Source organism: Sturnira hondurensis, unplaced genomic scaffold (genome assembly GCF_014824575.4).
Source record: "Sturnira hondurensis isolate 20B ecotype Veracruz unplaced genomic scaffold, ASM1482457v3 Scaffold0021354, whole genome shotgun sequence".
Classification (NCBI taxonomy): Eukaryota; Metazoa; Chordata; class Mammalia; order Chiroptera; family Phyllostomidae; genus Sturnira; species Sturnira hondurensis.
In genome coordinates this window covers 19,245,567-19,263,080 of record NW_028093985.1, presented here as the reverse complement: position 1 = coordinate 19,263,080, position 17,514 = coordinate 19,245,567, and the positions used below count along the sequence as shown (strand labels likewise).

At 40.9% G+C, this 17,514-nt stretch overlaps 1 protein-coding gene across 1 annotated transcript in view; it reads right to left on the bottom strand.

Annotated features, from left to right (window-relative positions):
• FAM81B (family with sequence similarity 81 member B) overlaps positions 1 to 17,514 on the bottom strand; it is a 63,715-nt gene that overhangs the window by 25,648 nt on the left and 20,553 nt on the right. The window contains exons 6-7 of the mRNA XM_037032407.1: positions 8,220 to 8,463; positions 3,718 to 3,836 (exon numbers count right to left, since the gene is read on the bottom strand). Of these exons, the coding sequence (XP_036888302.1) occupies positions 3,718 to 3,836; positions 8,220 to 8,463 (363 nt within the window). The remainder of the gene's footprint in view (positions 1 to 3,717; positions 3,837 to 8,219; positions 8,464 to 17,514) is intronic.

Sequence of the window (17,514 nt, the reverse complement as noted above, 5' to 3'; positions counted from 1 at the left end):
GGCCCCCAATTCTCCAATCTGTGAGAGATGACAGGTTCACCTGTGAGTTCTGTTGGACCACGGAAAACAAAGAGGCGGTTTCAAATGGCCACAGGATTCAAAAATGGCCCTGAATGGGCATCTGTCCATGGCCAACAGGTACATGGAATGATATTCAACATCGCTAATCAGCAGGGAAATGAAAATCAAAACCATAATGAGATATCACCTCATACCTGTTAGGATGGCTATTATCAAAAAAATATAAGTGTTGGAGAGTATGTAGAGGAAAGGGAACCGTCATATACTGCAGGAATGTAAATTGGTGCAGCCATTATAGAAAACAGTATGGAGGTTCTTCAAAAGACTAAAAATAGATAACATCCAGAAATCCCTCTTCTGAATACCTCCCCAGAGGAAATGAAGTCAGTACCTGGAAGAAATATCTGCACTTCCGTACCCATTGTAGCATTATTCACAATAGCCACGTCATGGAAACAACATAAGTGTCTATTGATGGATGAATGCATAAAGAAATTGGGATATAGATACACACACACACAATGGAATATTTTCAGCCTCAAAAAAGAAGAAGATATGTCCTGGCTGGTGTAGCTCAGTGGATTCAGTGCAGGCCTGCGAACCACAGGATCGTGGTTCAATTCCCAGTCAGAGCACATGCCTGGGTTGCAGGCCAGTTCCCGGCAGGGGACGCACAAGAGGCAACCATATATTGATATTTCTCTCCCTCTCTTCTTCCCTGCCTCTCTAAAGATAAGTAAATGAAAATCTTAAAAAGATAGAGAAAACCACTTTCTTAAAAAAAAGAAGATATTACCATTTGAGACAACATGTGTTAACCTGGGGCATTATCATAAGTAAAATATGCCAGACACAGAAGGACAAAAACTGCATGATCTTATTTATATATGGAATCTAAAGAAGTCAAACACTTAGAAGCAGGGATAGAGCAGTGGTCATTGGGAGGGAAGAGGTAGGAAACATGGGAAGGTGTTGGTCAAGGTCGCAGGGTTGCAGTTCTGTAGGAGCAGAAAGTCTAGGGGTCTGATGTGCAGCATGATGACTGTATGTAGTACTGTACTGAAGAATGGAAATGTGCTGACAGAGTATAAATCTCAGGGGCTCTATTCACACAGGGAAAAGATAAGTACATAAGGAGAAGGTATGGTAATTAGTTTGAGTGTAGTATTCATTTCATGATGTATATCAAATCATCGGGTTGTACACCTTAAATATATGCAATTTTTACTTAAAAAAAGGAAAAACAAAGACAAAAGAACTGGAGCAGATCAAAGAGAGTTGCACATCTTTTCCGTGATATTATTTCATCCATCTCTTGGTTTTATTTAAATCTGTTCATTATTTTGCTGTGTATATAAGACAGGATTTACAAGAATAGAATAATAGGTTGGAGGTATGTAGTCTGTGGAAGGAAATAAATGGTTGGAGTGTCACCAGAACACCAGCAAATTGAATCAAATTGCAAGTTTCGTTCAAAACAGATGTTTTCTCTTTATCTTCTTTGCAAAGTCATGGCACATCTAAGTAGGGTGTTAGTGTTTATTTTACTGTCTTGCTTCATCACTTATACAAATATACAGTTCTTTATATATATCAAATATTATAGATAATTAGGTAGGAATTTAATATATTCTAGACACATAAAACATATTTACACATAATATAATTGATTATATATGTATATATGTGCACACGAGTGTGTACACATACAGGTAATAATCCTGCAGATTCTGTTTCCCTAATGTCTGTGTTGCATATTATCTTCTCTGAAATCTCGTGGCCAGTGCTTACTGCAGGCCCTTGGCATTTCTTACCCTTTTTGCTGCAATGGGCTTCCTTTCATCTTCATGCCTTCTTCCTGTACCCCACCAATCCATTTAGTACTAGAATGTCACTAAATATGGTATGCCATCCATTTACTTTAAATCTTCCCATGGCTATTTATAACCTTCTACATAAAGTTCAAAGTCTTTACCTTGACCCATGAGATCCCTCATCACCCAACTCTGGACCACTTCTCTAGCTTTATCTCCTAATCTCCTATCTCTTCCTAAATGCAAAATCCAAATTATCAGAACAAAAATACTCGTCTCAAAGGTAGGTCATTGAACATGTCACAATAATTCATCCTGAGTTCTTATGAACATGTTATTCCTTCTATGTGAAATACCTGTCCCATCCTTTCCTGTCTAGCTAACGGCTATGTAAATCGTTCAAGACTCATCTCAGTGTCACCTCCTCCAGGAAGCCTTCTTGAAGCTCCAGTCTGATTGGGATATTCTCATAGTGCACAGCCTTTTATTATAGTGCTCACCTCATGGCTTATATTTGTGGCTTTGTTTTTTCGGGTAGACTATAAACAGATATAGGAAGGGGACCTGTATTACTGAGACCCCGAATCCTAGCACGCTGCCAGGCTCATAAGTGTTTATTATTGGGTTGGCCAAAAAGTCTGTATGTTTTTTTCTGTAAAATAAAAGACACATTTTTCATTTTTACCAATTACTTTACTGCTTTGGACATTTTGAGTATGTTGGCTATCTCACGCTGTTGGCTTCTAGTGGGTGGGTAGAGATCCAGGGTGCTGTTACACATCTTCCAATGCATAAGACAGCCCCACAGCAAAAAATTATTTGGCCAAAATGTCAGTAGTACCAAGAGACTCTGCAAACCACTTTTGACATGTTTGATCAGTCAATGCGCCTTCTCTATACTCTGCACAAATCTTTCTTTGTGTTTCAGTTGTGTTTTTACCTTTCTTGGAATAATAAAGCATAATATGCCAAAAATGTTGCATATTTTCTTCTATCTTCAATATAAAAATGGCTACACAAAAATTCACCAATTTTGATGTTTTTTAAAAATACATGCTGATATGACATCTGTCCCAATACGATCTAACAAAATTGTTCCGAATGAAGTTAAAGACAACTAAGCATTACTAGAGGCATTGTACAGAAAAAAATAATGGATTTTTTGGCCAACCCAATATATTTTTGTTGAATTGGGTGGAAAAGTTTGTCCTGGGTATTAATCACCTAATTCTTATATGGTCATTAACACTTCAGAGTGATTAACAAGACAGAGGTAGGGGTAACCCAGGACTGAGGAAAGAGGTGCTGGCAGGAGTTGGAGAGATGGGTGGTATTCAAGGTCAGCCGTTCACCAGTTTCTTTGACGTTTCTTCCAGAGTGGTCCCGCTATCGTCATACCAACAGACGTTCACTGAACTGTATACCATCAGTTCTTTTGATTAGAAATCTCATGCATAAGTTGTTATTCAAAATTTTATCCAATGTCAGTAGATCCGTCTCATTAAATTTTTACATGTAATTCTTGTATAGTTTAAATGTTTAATCAGAATTTGGTACCTCTGGGGGATATCTATGTGGTTTTGAGGGCGTTTCTCTGCATGGATGTTGGTGTGTGGATGACCGAGGGCTGCAAAGGTGGGACTTGTGCCACATGTGGGTTGAACTGGACATTCTGTAGGAAGGGGCTTTTGTAGGAACCTTGGGTCCCTCAGGTAGCCTGAGGTTTTCAAATTCCATGACACACTTTTACAACTACCCTGTCATCAGTTTAGCTTAATGTAAAGACAGTATCTTGTTTGGAACAATACAGAACTTACTTGGGAGTGAGAATTCAGTGGCCAAGGACTGGCTGCTAGGCATTAGTTGATAGGCTGCATCTCACCTGGCTACTCTTCCTCGAAGGTCTCCAACTCCATGGAGGTGTTTGGTGTTTAGCTCCTGTACTGCAAAGTTAGTTCCTGTGGCCGCCTGGTCTCGAACTCTTATTTGGTCTTCTAAAATCTGTAATTTTGTGATAGGATTCCTATTAATTTCTCTTCACATATGATAAGAAAGTATCATTTAAAGCAGAGGTTAAAAAACCAAATGCATTTGTAAGTTAGGCTGATCATTTGCCTGGTAGAGTGGTGGAGTGTGATGTCAGAGGGAAGCGCTCCTGCGGTGCACCAGGGCGGCAGCGATGGCTGGACTCGAGCTGACTGTTGTCCGGTGGGCCCAGTGGTTTCACTGGGTTTGAATAGGAGCCAGAAACCCAGATTTTATGTTAAATTTCTCAGTGTTTAAATATTGACATGTTATTCAAAAGCTTTCCTCAGTCATGTCCTCACTATGTCTTGGTGTACTGAAATAGAGTTGATTGACCTATACAGCCAGACTTGGTGGTCAAGAGCAGTAGTTTAAAAATTTTTTTGCACTCATAATATAAATATTAATTTACTAATTAAAATAATTTTTGCCCATAAAAATTATATCTTACTTGACATTCAAAAAAGTTCCAACATAATGTGAAGACACATAAAAATAATTTTTATATATTTAATCAGAAAACAGTGAGAGTATGGGACTCTGGAAAACACATTTGTGATGTGAAAAAGCATTCAAATTTAGTTGCTATATACAACGAAGGCCTGAACTATGTTTAAACTTATGTTTATAAATTTTCCAAGGAAAAGAATTTTTGTAGCTAATAATCTATAGAAACTTCAAAGACCATGTACAGAATCATGCCCATTTATAAGCTGGCAGATCAAGACATTTTAAGAGCAAATTAAGCTTAAACGAAGACATAAAAGTGTCAAAGACACCAGCTAGATTTTTTTGTTTGTTTTCATTAGCTTGTTTCTGCATGTGTGTAGATGCCTTAGTCTGGGTCGCCCTAACGAAACAGCACAGACTGGGGAGTTTATGCAATCAGAAATGTATTTCTCCCGGTTCTGGAGGCTGGCAGTCCATGACAGGGTGCCTACATGATCCGGTCCCGGTGAGAGCCCTGTTCTGGGCTGCAGACTGCCAGCTTCTTACTGGGTCTTCATATGGTGGTAACTGCTAGGGAGCGCTGTGCAATCCCCCTTAGGAGGGTCCTAATCCCCAACGCTATTCACAGAGATTTCACCCCCTAAGTACCTCCCAAAGGCCTCACCTCCTAATACCATCACACTGGGCGTTGGGATTTCAACATAAGAATCTGTGGGGGACTCAAGTACTCGGATCACAACAGCAGGTGCTAATATGCTTTGTTTTGGTAAAGAACAGTGATGAAGAGGGACATGCCCTACTAAATACCAAAAAATAAAATAAAATAAGGATCAGTAAATCAGTGTAGCTAAATAAATGTGTATTACCAAATAGATCAATGTAATTAAGACTTTGGTAAATCTAAGGCAGAAATATGCTGTACAGGAGCCTCACAAACCGATGGGGAGGAGTGTCATAAATGACATTGGGCTCTCTCATAACTGATTGAGAAAACAGTCCATTTAGATCTTTATCTCAGGTCACACATCAATGTAGATTTTAGAAAAAAATAGATTATAAATAAGTAAAATGTTAAACTACAAAATTAACAGATAATAGAGAAGACCATTTCATCTTTGAATAAAGAAATTTCTATTCTTGAAATTGAGAAAAGCCACAAAGCAAAATAATGGGCTGTTTAGGTTAACAAAAAAGCTTGTAAAAACATTGTAAATATAATTAAGATAAAAACAACAAACTGAAAAAACATTTGTGATGAGTGTTGTTGCCAAAGGTTTCTGTGCTGGGCTGTGGTCAGCATGCACCTGTTTGGGAGAACCCGTTGTATGTACCTCTTTCCAGCTTCGTCAGTGACGTACGATTGGTGTTTGAAATGAACCACGTTGAGAGCATTTACACCATGGAAATAAGCAAGTGCTGCAAATCAGACTCTTATCACCCATAAAAATTGATTGCTGAATGTTAAACATTTATCAATATACCAGTTTAATTTTCTTAATCAATTAAAAAAACACATAAAATCAGTAAGAACTAAAAAGCACCACCCCTCCCCAAACACATTGACTAAGACATTAACAGATTATTAACAAAGAAAATGTGGATTTTTATAGTCACTTTTAAGAAGTGAAAAGATACCTCATTTCTATCTCATTGAATTAGCAAAGATTTAAACAATCCATCTCAATGCTGGCATCAGCACAGTGGAGAAAGTACTTTTATAGAATGCTAATGGAAGTACAAGTAACTATAAACTCTCTGGAAAACAATTTGGAAAAATGAATCAAAAGTTTTCAGGGTTCATCCCCTCATAATTCTACTTCTGAGAATGTATAATATGGAAATAATCCAAATGCTGATACATCCATGCATGAAGATACTTCAGTATTAGAATAATTAAGCATATCATGGTATATGCAGCATCCAAAGAGCTTTTAATGAAACATGAAAGAGTTTATGACATAATTTTATATTAAAGATTGTGCTTACAAATGTAGCGTCAGCATTCTCTGTGTAATGTTTGGAAGGATTAGAGGGAGATACATTTGAATGTAGAGATTATTACCCTTTGGTGGTGGAATTATGAGAAATTTTTGTTCCAGGTTTTAAATTTTTTCCCTAGACCTTCAAAATAATTACAACAAACAAGTATTACTTTTATAAGTTGAAGGAAACACTATAAAGCATTGTTAAACATAAAACTCTTTTTGTGAGTTAAAAATTGTTAATTTAAAAACATAATCAATTAATCTTAAAACATAATTAGCTGGCAGCTTAAAAATTAATTTGATTTTGAGCCCTGGCTGGTGTAGCTCAGTGGATTGAGCACGGGCCTGCGAACCAGAAGATCGTGGTTTGATTCCCCGTCAGAGCACATGCCTGGGTTGCAGGCCAGTTCCCAGCAGGGGATGAACCAAAAGCAACCATACATTGATATTTCTCTTCTTCTCTCCTACCCTTCCCTTCTAAAGATAAATAAAAAAATAAATAAGAAAATAAAATTTGAAATGTGAGAAACTCTAAATCCAGCTTATGAGTAAACTTGTTTTGAAAAAAAATTTTTAAAAATTAATTTGATTTTGAAAATAAGCAATCAGACCAGCCTCATCATTTTTCCTATATATGCCAAAACTTTAACAGAATTGTAAATATTTTGAGATTTTACATTTTTTGGAAAAGGTTTTGTTGGGTTTGTCTTTTTTCAAGATAACCTAAGATGATTATTATATGAAAAGGAACTCTTGGCAAAACTTCTAGAGATCTGGGAATATTTCTTCTCTTAATGCTAAGATTTTTTTAATTGGGGTATAATGAATATGTATTAAAATGTAGAAATTGCCCTGACTAGTGCAGCTCAGTTGGTTGGACGCCATCTTATAAAGCAAAAGGTCACTGGTTCAACTCCCTCCTGGTCAGGGCACAGGCCTGGGTTGTAGGTTTGGTCCCCAGGTGGGGTGTATACAAGAGACAACTGATTGATATTTCTCTCTCACATCAATGTTCCTCTCCCTTTCTCCCTCTCATCAACTTCCCCCCCTAAAAAAAAGTAGAAATCAAAATGTATATCTGGATAATTTTAATGAATATAATCAATTATGTAACAAGTATTCAGATCAAAATATAGATTGTTCTAGAAGCATTTTGGTATTTCTGAGAATGCTGTTTTCTTTCCAATTACCAAGAAGTTTTGACTGCTAAACTGGGATCTTATTTTAGTGATAGTTCTATACTTGCTTAAATTTCTCAACATCTTAAAGGCACTGAGCTCCTGGTCTCACATCACTTTCATGACACTTTATTATGCCTGAAAATGACTTTGAGTGATTTTAGAAATGGAATTGACTTTTAAGCCCTGGAGACCTGAAGGGAATGAAGACCATTTCTTAGGAACTTCCAAGGGAAGATGATTTAGACAGAATAAATAGCAAGTGCAAATGCCCTGAAACCTGAGTGGCTGGTAGGGTTGCAGGGAGAGCTGGGAGGAAGTGTGACCAGAGCGCAGGAGGGAGCAGTGGGAGATGGGGTCAGAGAGAGTTTGGGGATCAGATTATAATGGGCCAATGAACCAGCATCAACACTACATTATAAAAACCTCTATTTGAGATGATTGCATTAATGTAACCTTGGAGATTAAGACCAAGATAAAATACCTTAGCAAAACATGTGATACAATGCTGAACAACTGTTTTTGGTGTTGCATAGATATTCCACAAACAATTTTTGAATAGAATTTCTTCTACTTTTTGGTGTAACTAAGCAGTTGGAATATTAAACTATTTTCATCAGAGGCAACTAAATTGTCATCATGTAAATTTAAACAATAGCAAGTCATTTCTATAGTTGAAAAATGACATTGGTGGTTGACAATCTTTTTAAAGCAATGACGCCAACATATGGGACATAAAGAACTACCTCAATGTTTTGGCTGAGTTTTTTGACAATGCTGGTGATGGTCTGGATATGGTTTTCCAGTAACTTCCTGGCAAGTGACTCCTCTTTTTGAAAGCCATGGGTCCCCTGAAGACAAGCCGAGAGGTCCTCCTTGATGCGGAAGGCTTGTTCAAGGAGGAAAGCTATGGTGCGCTCCTGGGTGTTCAGTCTGTGTTCTAGGTGACTTCTCTGGGTGTTTGGAATGACAGGAAGGAAAGCATGATCCCTGGCAGGAAAAAGAAACAAGAGCAGTGCCGTTACAAGAGAGAGCTCGGAGGAGCCAGAACCAGAACTTGCATCCTCACTTGTACCCCTGTATTTTCTCACCTGTGCCCAGTCTGGTAGGACTTTGATACTCGTATGGTTAGAATCTTGGTTCATATCTCATCTAAGAAGCAGTACTGACTTATGCCTTTATCTTGTATCCTGCATTTTTCATGTTTCCTGAGCAAGAATTGTTCTGTGTTTTGCTTACTATTCTAATAAGCCAAGTTGTATCCACATAAACTTAACACCTGTTAATTCAGTATTGAGAAGAGGGCTCCTTTCTTATAACTGAAAAAAATAATAGTTCAGTGAAGAGTAAATGAATTAAATAAGGGTAAAGACAAAGGCTAGGACTATTTAGTATTAGGGCAAAGAAACATAAAACCCTGATAGCCCCTATTGGCATTAGCATATGACTCCTTCCCACAACAGATACATTTCTTGAAGGACAAGCTACTTCTGTGCTCATTTTCTTTAATTTACTTTGCTTAGTTTTGTGACCTCGCCTCTGAAATCACATACCAGTGGTTTTGCTTTAGTGTGTTCCTAAGAAGCAAGTCACTAAATTCAGCCGATTTTCTTGGGTGGGGATGGTGGTAGAATTGGGCTCAACCTCTTGAAAAATTAGATATCAAAGACCCTGTGGACATTTAAAAACCACCACTCTGTCACACTCATGGAACTGGCTTCTGTCTCTAATTGCACCTTGCCCTGCACCCCTCCTCTCGCTGCATCAGTGTAAAGTTGGTGGGAAGCAAATTGGGAGTTGTTCTGAGGTGGGGGTCTGGGGTCTGAGAAGTGATGGGGGTTCTGTGGGGCTCACAAGACAGACTTTGGAACAAGGGAAAAGACTGCTCTCCCCTGTGGCCAGGGTTGCTGGTGCCTTCACAGAGCCGATGGGTGAGGCTCGTCCAACCGCAGCGCCCTTCTGCTCAGCTCTGGTTGGTCCTCAGAGGACCCACTCAGCTTCAGCGTCCCAGGAAACTGAAGCTCTCAGGGACCGAGAGTTGGTGTCTAGAGTGAACAAGCCAGCTAAAGGGAATCGGCTCCAGAAGAACACGACAGCTTATGTGAAGCAGAGCACAGTCAGGAGGGAAATGGGTTACACAGCTCCTTAGGCGTCCAAGTTCCTGGGCTCACTTTGGTTCTGACCAAAATGCTAACATGACTAGTGGTTTCCCATTTTCACTCTCTTTTAAAACCTCAGGGGGCTTAGAATGAAAAAGTGAGAAAACTGTGAAACCCCCCTCAGGCAGTGGGGGCTACTTTATGCCAGTGAATGTGTGGGGTGCTGTAGTGGCTGCTGTCACATGCCACCCACCTTCTCTTCCAGGAAGGTAGGACTTATTTCCCCAACTCCTGGGAGCGATACCAGTGAACAGACCGCAGCTATTAGCCTTCTCTGGAAACTGCCTTGGTGATGAAGACACTTTGCAGAGGGTCATGCTCGCTTCCTAGGGCAGCTCACATTCAGTGGACGGTCAGTGTGTGGGCATAATAGAGGCCTGGTCCACTTGCTCTATCTCAGAACAACTTGGAGGATCATCTCCACTTCAGAGTTCCCTGTGGAGTCAGCTGATGTCTTCTTGGTACTGCACCTCAATACTTTTCTTTCTTCCCTGTGGTTTCCTTTCCTTCCCTTCCACAAGTGTTGATCCCAGAAGTCTATGATAAGCCTTCTGTTCCCCAGTCTCTGTCTCAGAGCCTGTTTCCTGGGCAAACCGTCTTTAGTCAGATGGCCACTTTGGCCTGAGACAGATGTGGTTGTGGGAGTATAAAATGGGGAGGAGGGACTATTGTAGATCTATTTTTGTTTCTCCCCCTATTGCCTTGGGACAAGCTGCACTACTCTCCCGAAATTCCAGACCCAGGTTTGTGTCCTAAAGACTAAGATTATGCAAGGCACGGACCTGTGTTGGTAAGAAGCTGAAAAAATAATAACGAACCACCTGGTGAACAACTGACCTTAAGCAGTTGCTTCTGTACCATTCTACTTCCACAGGCCGCAGAGGTGGGAAAGCTACTGCTCTCCCAACATTATTTCTTCCTAAGGAGCAAAAGCTAAAGGATAGGAGAAATTATTTTGTACAATGAGAGGTTCTTTTGTAGAATGTAGAATTATGGTTTCACTGTCCCTGGGGCTCATCCACATCCCACCTGCTGAGCCCAATGGAGCTGACAACACTCCATTGGAGACCAAGGTCGGGCTGTAATCCTCAGGAGAAAATGAACCCACAGGTCAAAATAACAGGACATTTGAGGAGCATGGTCTTTATAAAAACTGACCAACAAAGAAACAAATTAGTGGATAACAGTCCTACAAAAGATAAGTAAAAAATATATGCAATAGGAAATTGTTAGAAAGGCTAATAAACATATTGAGAAATGAGATAAGGGAAGATATTAGAAAAATAAATACAAAAACCCTAGGAAAGATAAAAAGTAAACCAGTAGAGATATTAGGCATGAAAAATACATAACTGAAAGAAAGAAAAATAAAAGATGGGACAAAGATAACAGAGGGATTAACTAAAGAATCTAGAGGTTTGGGGGACCCAATGAAGGGAATTTACCAGGCAGAAAAAGGAATGGCCACACTGTTTGGAGATATCTAGGTCAGAATTTGAAACTCATGTTTGTCCAACTCTAAAATTAAATGTTAACCTTAACTCTCTTATATTCCTGTTATCCTAGGAGATGAGCAGAAGTAGGGGATGCATTTTTTTAAAAATATATTTAATTGATTATACCATTACAGTTGTTCTATTCCCCCCTTCATTCCCCTCCACCCACACACTCCCTCCCCCACCATTCTCCCCCCTTAGTTTATAATCACATGTCTCAAGTTCTTTAGATTCTATATTTCCCCCACTATTCTCGCCCTCCCCCCTATCTATTTTCTACCTACCATCTATGCTATTTTCTATGCCTTCTCCCATCTTCTCCCCCTACCACCTCCCTATTTCTAACCCTCCATGTGTTCTTCATTTCTATGGTTCCACTCCTGATCTAGCTGTCCTCTTGGTTTGCTTTTGTTTTAGGTGTGGTTGTTAGTAACTGTGTGTTTGCTGTCCTTTCACTGTTCATCTTTTTCATCTTCTTTTTCTTATATAAGTCCCTTTAGCATTTCATATAATAAGGGCTTGGTGATGATGAACTCCTTGAACTTGACCTTATCTGAGAAGCACATTATCTGTCCTTCCATTCTAAATGAAAGTTTTGCTGGATAAAGCAATCTTGGCTGTAGGTCTTTGGATTTCATGACTTGGAATACTTCTTTCCAGCCCCTTCTTGCCTGTAAGGTCTCTTTTGAGAAATCCGCTGACAGTCTGATGGGTACTCCTTTGTAGGTGACTGTCCCCTTATCCCTTGCTGCTTCTAGGATTCTCTCCTTCATTTTAGTCTTGGCTAATGTAATTATGATGTGCCTTGGTGTGTTCCTTCTTGGGTCCAACTTCTTTGGGACTCTCTGAGCTTCCTGGATTTCCTGGAAGTCTATTTCCTTTGCCAGACTGGGGAAGTTCTCCTTTATTATTTGTTCAAATAAGTTTTCCACTCGTGGCTGTTTCTTTCCCCCTTCTGGTACCCCTATAATCCGGATGTTGGAACGTTTAAAGATGTCCTGGAGGTTCCTAAGCCTCTCCTCATTTTTTTGAATTCTCATTTCTTCATTCCTTTCTGGTGGGATGTTTTGTTCTTCCTTCTGGTCCATTCCATTGATTTGAGTCCCAGTTTCCTTTCCATCACTATTGGTTTCCTGTGCATCTCCCTTCATTTCAATTAGTTTAGCCTTCATATGTTCCTCTAATTTGTGACTATGTTCCTCTAATTTGTGACTATAATCTACCAGTTCTGTGAGCATCCTGATAAATAGTGTCTTGAATTGTGCTTCTGAGAGGCTGGCAATTTCTCGGTCGCTTAGAGTTATTGGCTCTGGGACTTTGAGTTCTTCTTGGGCCATCTTTTGGGCTGTCCGTGCCTGTTACGTAGCAGGAGCAGGATGTTCACCAGAGCAGGGCAACTAAGTCGCTGGGTTGTGACGCTGTATGTGGGGGCGGGGTCCAAGAGGGACTCTGGCGTCCCGTCTGCCACCTGCCGCCCCGGCCCTCATCGGTGCCACAGTCACCTTCACTGGGCCCACGCGTTTCGTCCCACTGCACGTGAGTGTGCCACCGCCGTCAGCCCTCGCGCCCCTTGGGCCTGCGTGGTCTGTCTCACTGTGTGCGAATATGTGCCCGCGGTGTGCTCCGCACTCCAACTGGTTCCCGTGTGCCTGTGCACCTTGGTCGGGGGCCCTGTCCTGCCCGACCCCGCTCGCTGCTGGCTCCGCCCCTCTTACCGTCCCCGTTGAACGGTTAGATGTAGTCGGACTTCCGTATAATTCAATTTTCTGTCCTTTGGTTGTGTCTTTGTTTCTCCAAACCTTTGTTGTATTCAAACTTGGTTGTGGGAGAAGGCACAGTGTTTCCACCTATGCCTCCATCTTGGTGGAAGTCCTGGGATGCATTTTGATTAATGCTACTCTTATGACCTAGCAGAGTGGCAGTGGAAATGACAGAATCGCCCCCACTCTCCATGTCCATGTCCTGGACACCATTCTCTTTTCTACTTTCCCTTCTAACTAAGAGTGCACCCTCCACAGAGCAGCTAGAGCGGTCTTTCTAAAAGTGTAGATGATGGCACTTGCCTATTTAAAACCCTCTGATGGCTTACCCATTCTCTGAGGAGAAAATCGTTGCTCTCCTTTTCAACCTCTTCTCCTCCTACTCTTCTTTCCACTCCCTTGCATTGCACCACATAGGCCCTCTTTCTGTTCCTCAAACAAGCCAAGCTAGTTCCCAGCCCAGGTTTTGGCACCTGCTGTTTCTTCGGCTTGGAAGGCTTTTCCCTGCAGCCACTTCTAGGCTGCATCCTTCATAGTTTAGGTCTCCATTCCAATACCCCCACATCAGACAAGGCTTCTCCTTGGTCACCTTCTCTCATAATACACCATTTCATCTTCTTCGTAACATCTGTTATCACCAAAAACTATCTTATGTACTTGTTTGTGTTAACATTCTTCCCTCCATTACTAGAATAACGGCTTTTGGCCAGTTGCTCTAACTGGCTACACAGTGTCCCAACACTGAGAGGAGTGACTGACACATAGTAGGTGGTCAATAGATATTTGTTGACTGACTGACTGACTTCTCTGGCTGTTTGCTCCCTTACAGCTCAGTTGTTGGAAAATTGTAGAAAATAATGGTTTCATGAAGTTACAAGGTATTAGAACTTCAAGATGTACAGTTTCCTCTCTCACGCCGCATAAAATAGCCTCTGCCTGGGAGAGGCTCCGCTTTCCTACTACCTGCACATCTGAGCAATGAAAAAGGCTTTGCTAATGGGTTTCAATTAATCAGATTCCATCTACCACTCATTTGGCTCACGGTGTTCTCCTGGAGAATCACCAAGTGGATATTCATCTAGATTAAACCCATTCCTCCAAAGCCCCAGCATGCTGACAGTGCTACCCTGGTTGTCTGAGTCACAGGCAGAAGGGAGGAGGATGTCCAGCCCCACTGATGGTGACTCAGAGCCTAGTGGTGGACGGTGGATTCTCTCATTATTTTTCGGAGCTAGTGCTTCTTTCTGGCCTCTAGACAATCTGATTGGAGGATTTGCCAGGGAAAGGGTATTTGATCTTCAGTCTTCAGTTCCATGCTGAGACTTGTAAATTATGCTGCATTCCTTCCATTCTGCCTGATTTGCTTCATCCTCCTGCCCCCTGTGTCCTTTGGGGCTGGGAGCGAACTAATCATGGTGGCCTCATCCTTCTGGGCTGAGATGCAGTTGGTTTAGGCAGAAGTATATGAAGCAATTCTGGCCAGTGAGACTCAAGGGGAAACCTACTGTGGGCTTCTGGGTAAGGCTTCTTTGCCTTCAAGAAGAGACACACAGGAAGAAACTTTCCTTGTCTTTGCTGGATGTTGTCACATCTGTGCCTGATGCCTGGAACTCTTGGGGCCATCTGATCATGGTGGGAAAGAGGATGGCAAGCAGAAAGGATAAAAAAACATGAGGGTTCTTGATGATGTTGTTAAGCCTGTTATTAAACAAATTCCAGATTTTTCATGTGAACTAATCATTGCTCTTACATTTAAGCTATTTTGTTTGGAGGTTTATTTTTAATGTGCACCTGAAAACACTATATCTGTATTTAATAACTTACTGATCAAAATGTCAGTTGCAATAGAAATACGTCAGTTTGTCAGAATTTACTAAATGTCTAATCTAGTCCATACACACTTTATAATACTTTCATTCCTCAGGGAACTTAGTGTAATTCAGTGTTTCTCATAAGCTTGAATTAGTATTATGGGGCCGGGGAAGGGAGAGAAGCTGTTAAAATACAGATTCCTTGGTTCTACCACTCTCCTACTAAATCTTAATCTTGGGGCTGTGAACAGGAGAGCAAGAATATGTGTTTCAAACGAGCACTTACGTGATTCTAATGTATTCTAACAACTGAACAGCACTGTTTAAAAACTGGTCATGCGAGTCAAGAACCCTATGCAGGATATACAGGGTTCAGCACAAATAATGCCCCTTTTTATTACAACAGCTTTTATCACAAAATCATAAGCATGCAATTCTGTATTATAATAGCATCTTATTCAGGCAGACCATATGATATTTTCGGTGAAATGTTCAAATTGCTGTCCATCTCATGCAAGACATTCACATACCGTATCAACCACACTCAGGCCGGCGTTACCTCTGCCGGACCCTGTGTGATAACGTGCTGACGTGTGAAATATGGGACATGATTTCTCACGTTACACAGAAGAACCTTGGCAAGTTGAGAAGCAAGATAGACTGAAGGTAGGACATAGGTTCTACCCCTTTCCAACCGAGTGTTTCTGTTCATTCATCTTCACACAGGGCTAACAGGGCCTGCTTCACAGTATGGTTGTAAATTCTGAGATGACACGTGGGAAGCACATGCCATACAGCTGCTCTGCAGTCCAGGATTAGGCAGGACCCGTGTGCACTCATTCTTCCGGTGTGCTGTCGGCTGGTGTCGAGACTGTACCCAGAGGGAGATGAGGAAGCACCTAAGCCAGCAGATGTGTCGGTGAAATGAGGCTGCCACTCTGCTCAGACGCCAGCTTGTGGCCCTTCCTGTCATGGCTGGCCTCAGTGTGGCTGCGCACCGGAGGAAGCCTCTAAGGAGAGTAGTGCCTGGTGCTATGTAAATGTATTTGCCTGCAACCAGGAGGACATTAAGTGACATAAATTCTGAACTATAGTTGGTTTTTTTCCTTAAAGTTTATTTCTTGAAGTTATGTTATATTAAAGTGGGGGGTGTTCTTTTTTGAAAAATTTTTATACCTAAGATTGACTATTAGTTGGAGTGTTATTATGACAACTTATTAATGATGCTTAATGAAGTACCTAATAATGCTCTGCTTAGTTCCATTTACCTGATTCCTACAAGATGAACACAGACCTTAGATCTTTTTCTATTTCCATTCACCATAAGAAAGGTTTTCAAATCAACTTTTCTGAATTAACAACTGGAAGCATGCACCTGTGAACAGTGTTTGCTGTAGCAAAGTGTGGCCCCCATGATTCTTTCAGCACGTGAAAACCATTCACTCCTTTGTTAGTATGTGCAGTGTATCGGTGGGACTTATATGTCAATTTAACTGTGAAAGGAAATGTAACTGAATATTCCAGACAGGTCCAGATGGAGCTACGAAGCACAGGAGGAAGACTCACTAGGGGACTTTCAGAGAGAGATTTGGGATTTACATAAATCATCGATGATGCAGCTGACAACCGAACCTGAACAGATTTTCCACAGACTCTGAGTTCTCCTGCTCTGCAGTCGCGTGACTTACACGAGCTGCACTGTCGCTGGCAGATGCACGGGTACATGGAGCCTCTCACTTCCCTGCTTGTTCTGTTCTTGTGAAGAAAGAACTAAATTTACTTAGAAGATTCTGAGAACCGTTTTGGCAACCTCTAATAGTCAAGACACAAAAATTTGAAAATTTAACTTATTTTCTAGAACATGAAAGGGCATAACTAAAGAAAATTTTCATTTTTTGTGAGATCTAATTAATATATGACTGATTACATTCACAGTGCATAGAGTCCTGTTCAGAAAATATCCAGCCATGTAACATGAAAAAGAGACAATTATTGGAGAAGAGACAAGATACAAGAACTATTGTACATAAGACAATGATGCCTCAGTCCCTATCAAAGCAGGCACCTTGGGACCTCACACAGTTTTCCCAGTCACCATCACAGTATTTTCCTGAATTTTATTGACCCTCTGAAATATCTTCCCTTTCAAAGGTGATTTTAGTTTTGGGAAAAGCCGGAAGTTGCAGGGTGCCAAATCTGGGCTGTAGTGGGGCTGAGTCACCTGGGTGATTTGATGTTTCACCAAAAAACTCTGCACGAGACAGAGATGTGATGCGTGAGTGGGCGCGTTGTCACGATGAAGCTGCCAATCTCCAGTTGCCCATAGTTGCAGCCTTCTGAATCATCAGAATAGTTTCCAGGGAGGAATGCTCAAGTTTAACGCAAAATTCGATGCACGTCATTGTTCTGCTCAATCATTTTGAATGCGACGGCTACGCAGTACACATGTTCACTCAATGGCGTCTACCACCCCCACTGACTGGTACAGTGAAGTTGTCATCGTTCATGCGTATGCATTCTAGTCCACACTCCTTGGCTGCCAGGTTACATTGATGTCATGCAAACCATTATATTAACAATGGCTTGACTTTTTCTGGACAGACCTTGTATATTGAAATTTTACAGAACATTTTTGATGCCTCAAAAAATAACCTCAGTGTGTAGCGTAGCAATGAAATTGAAAATATACTTTCTGACATTTCTCTATTGCTTGTTTATAACCATGATGGAGGATTTGGATAGTTATAGGACCCTCTGGGCTGAGTTTTATAAAGGGCTCAATGTTCTAGGGGAAGGGATGCAATTGAGGTTTTGG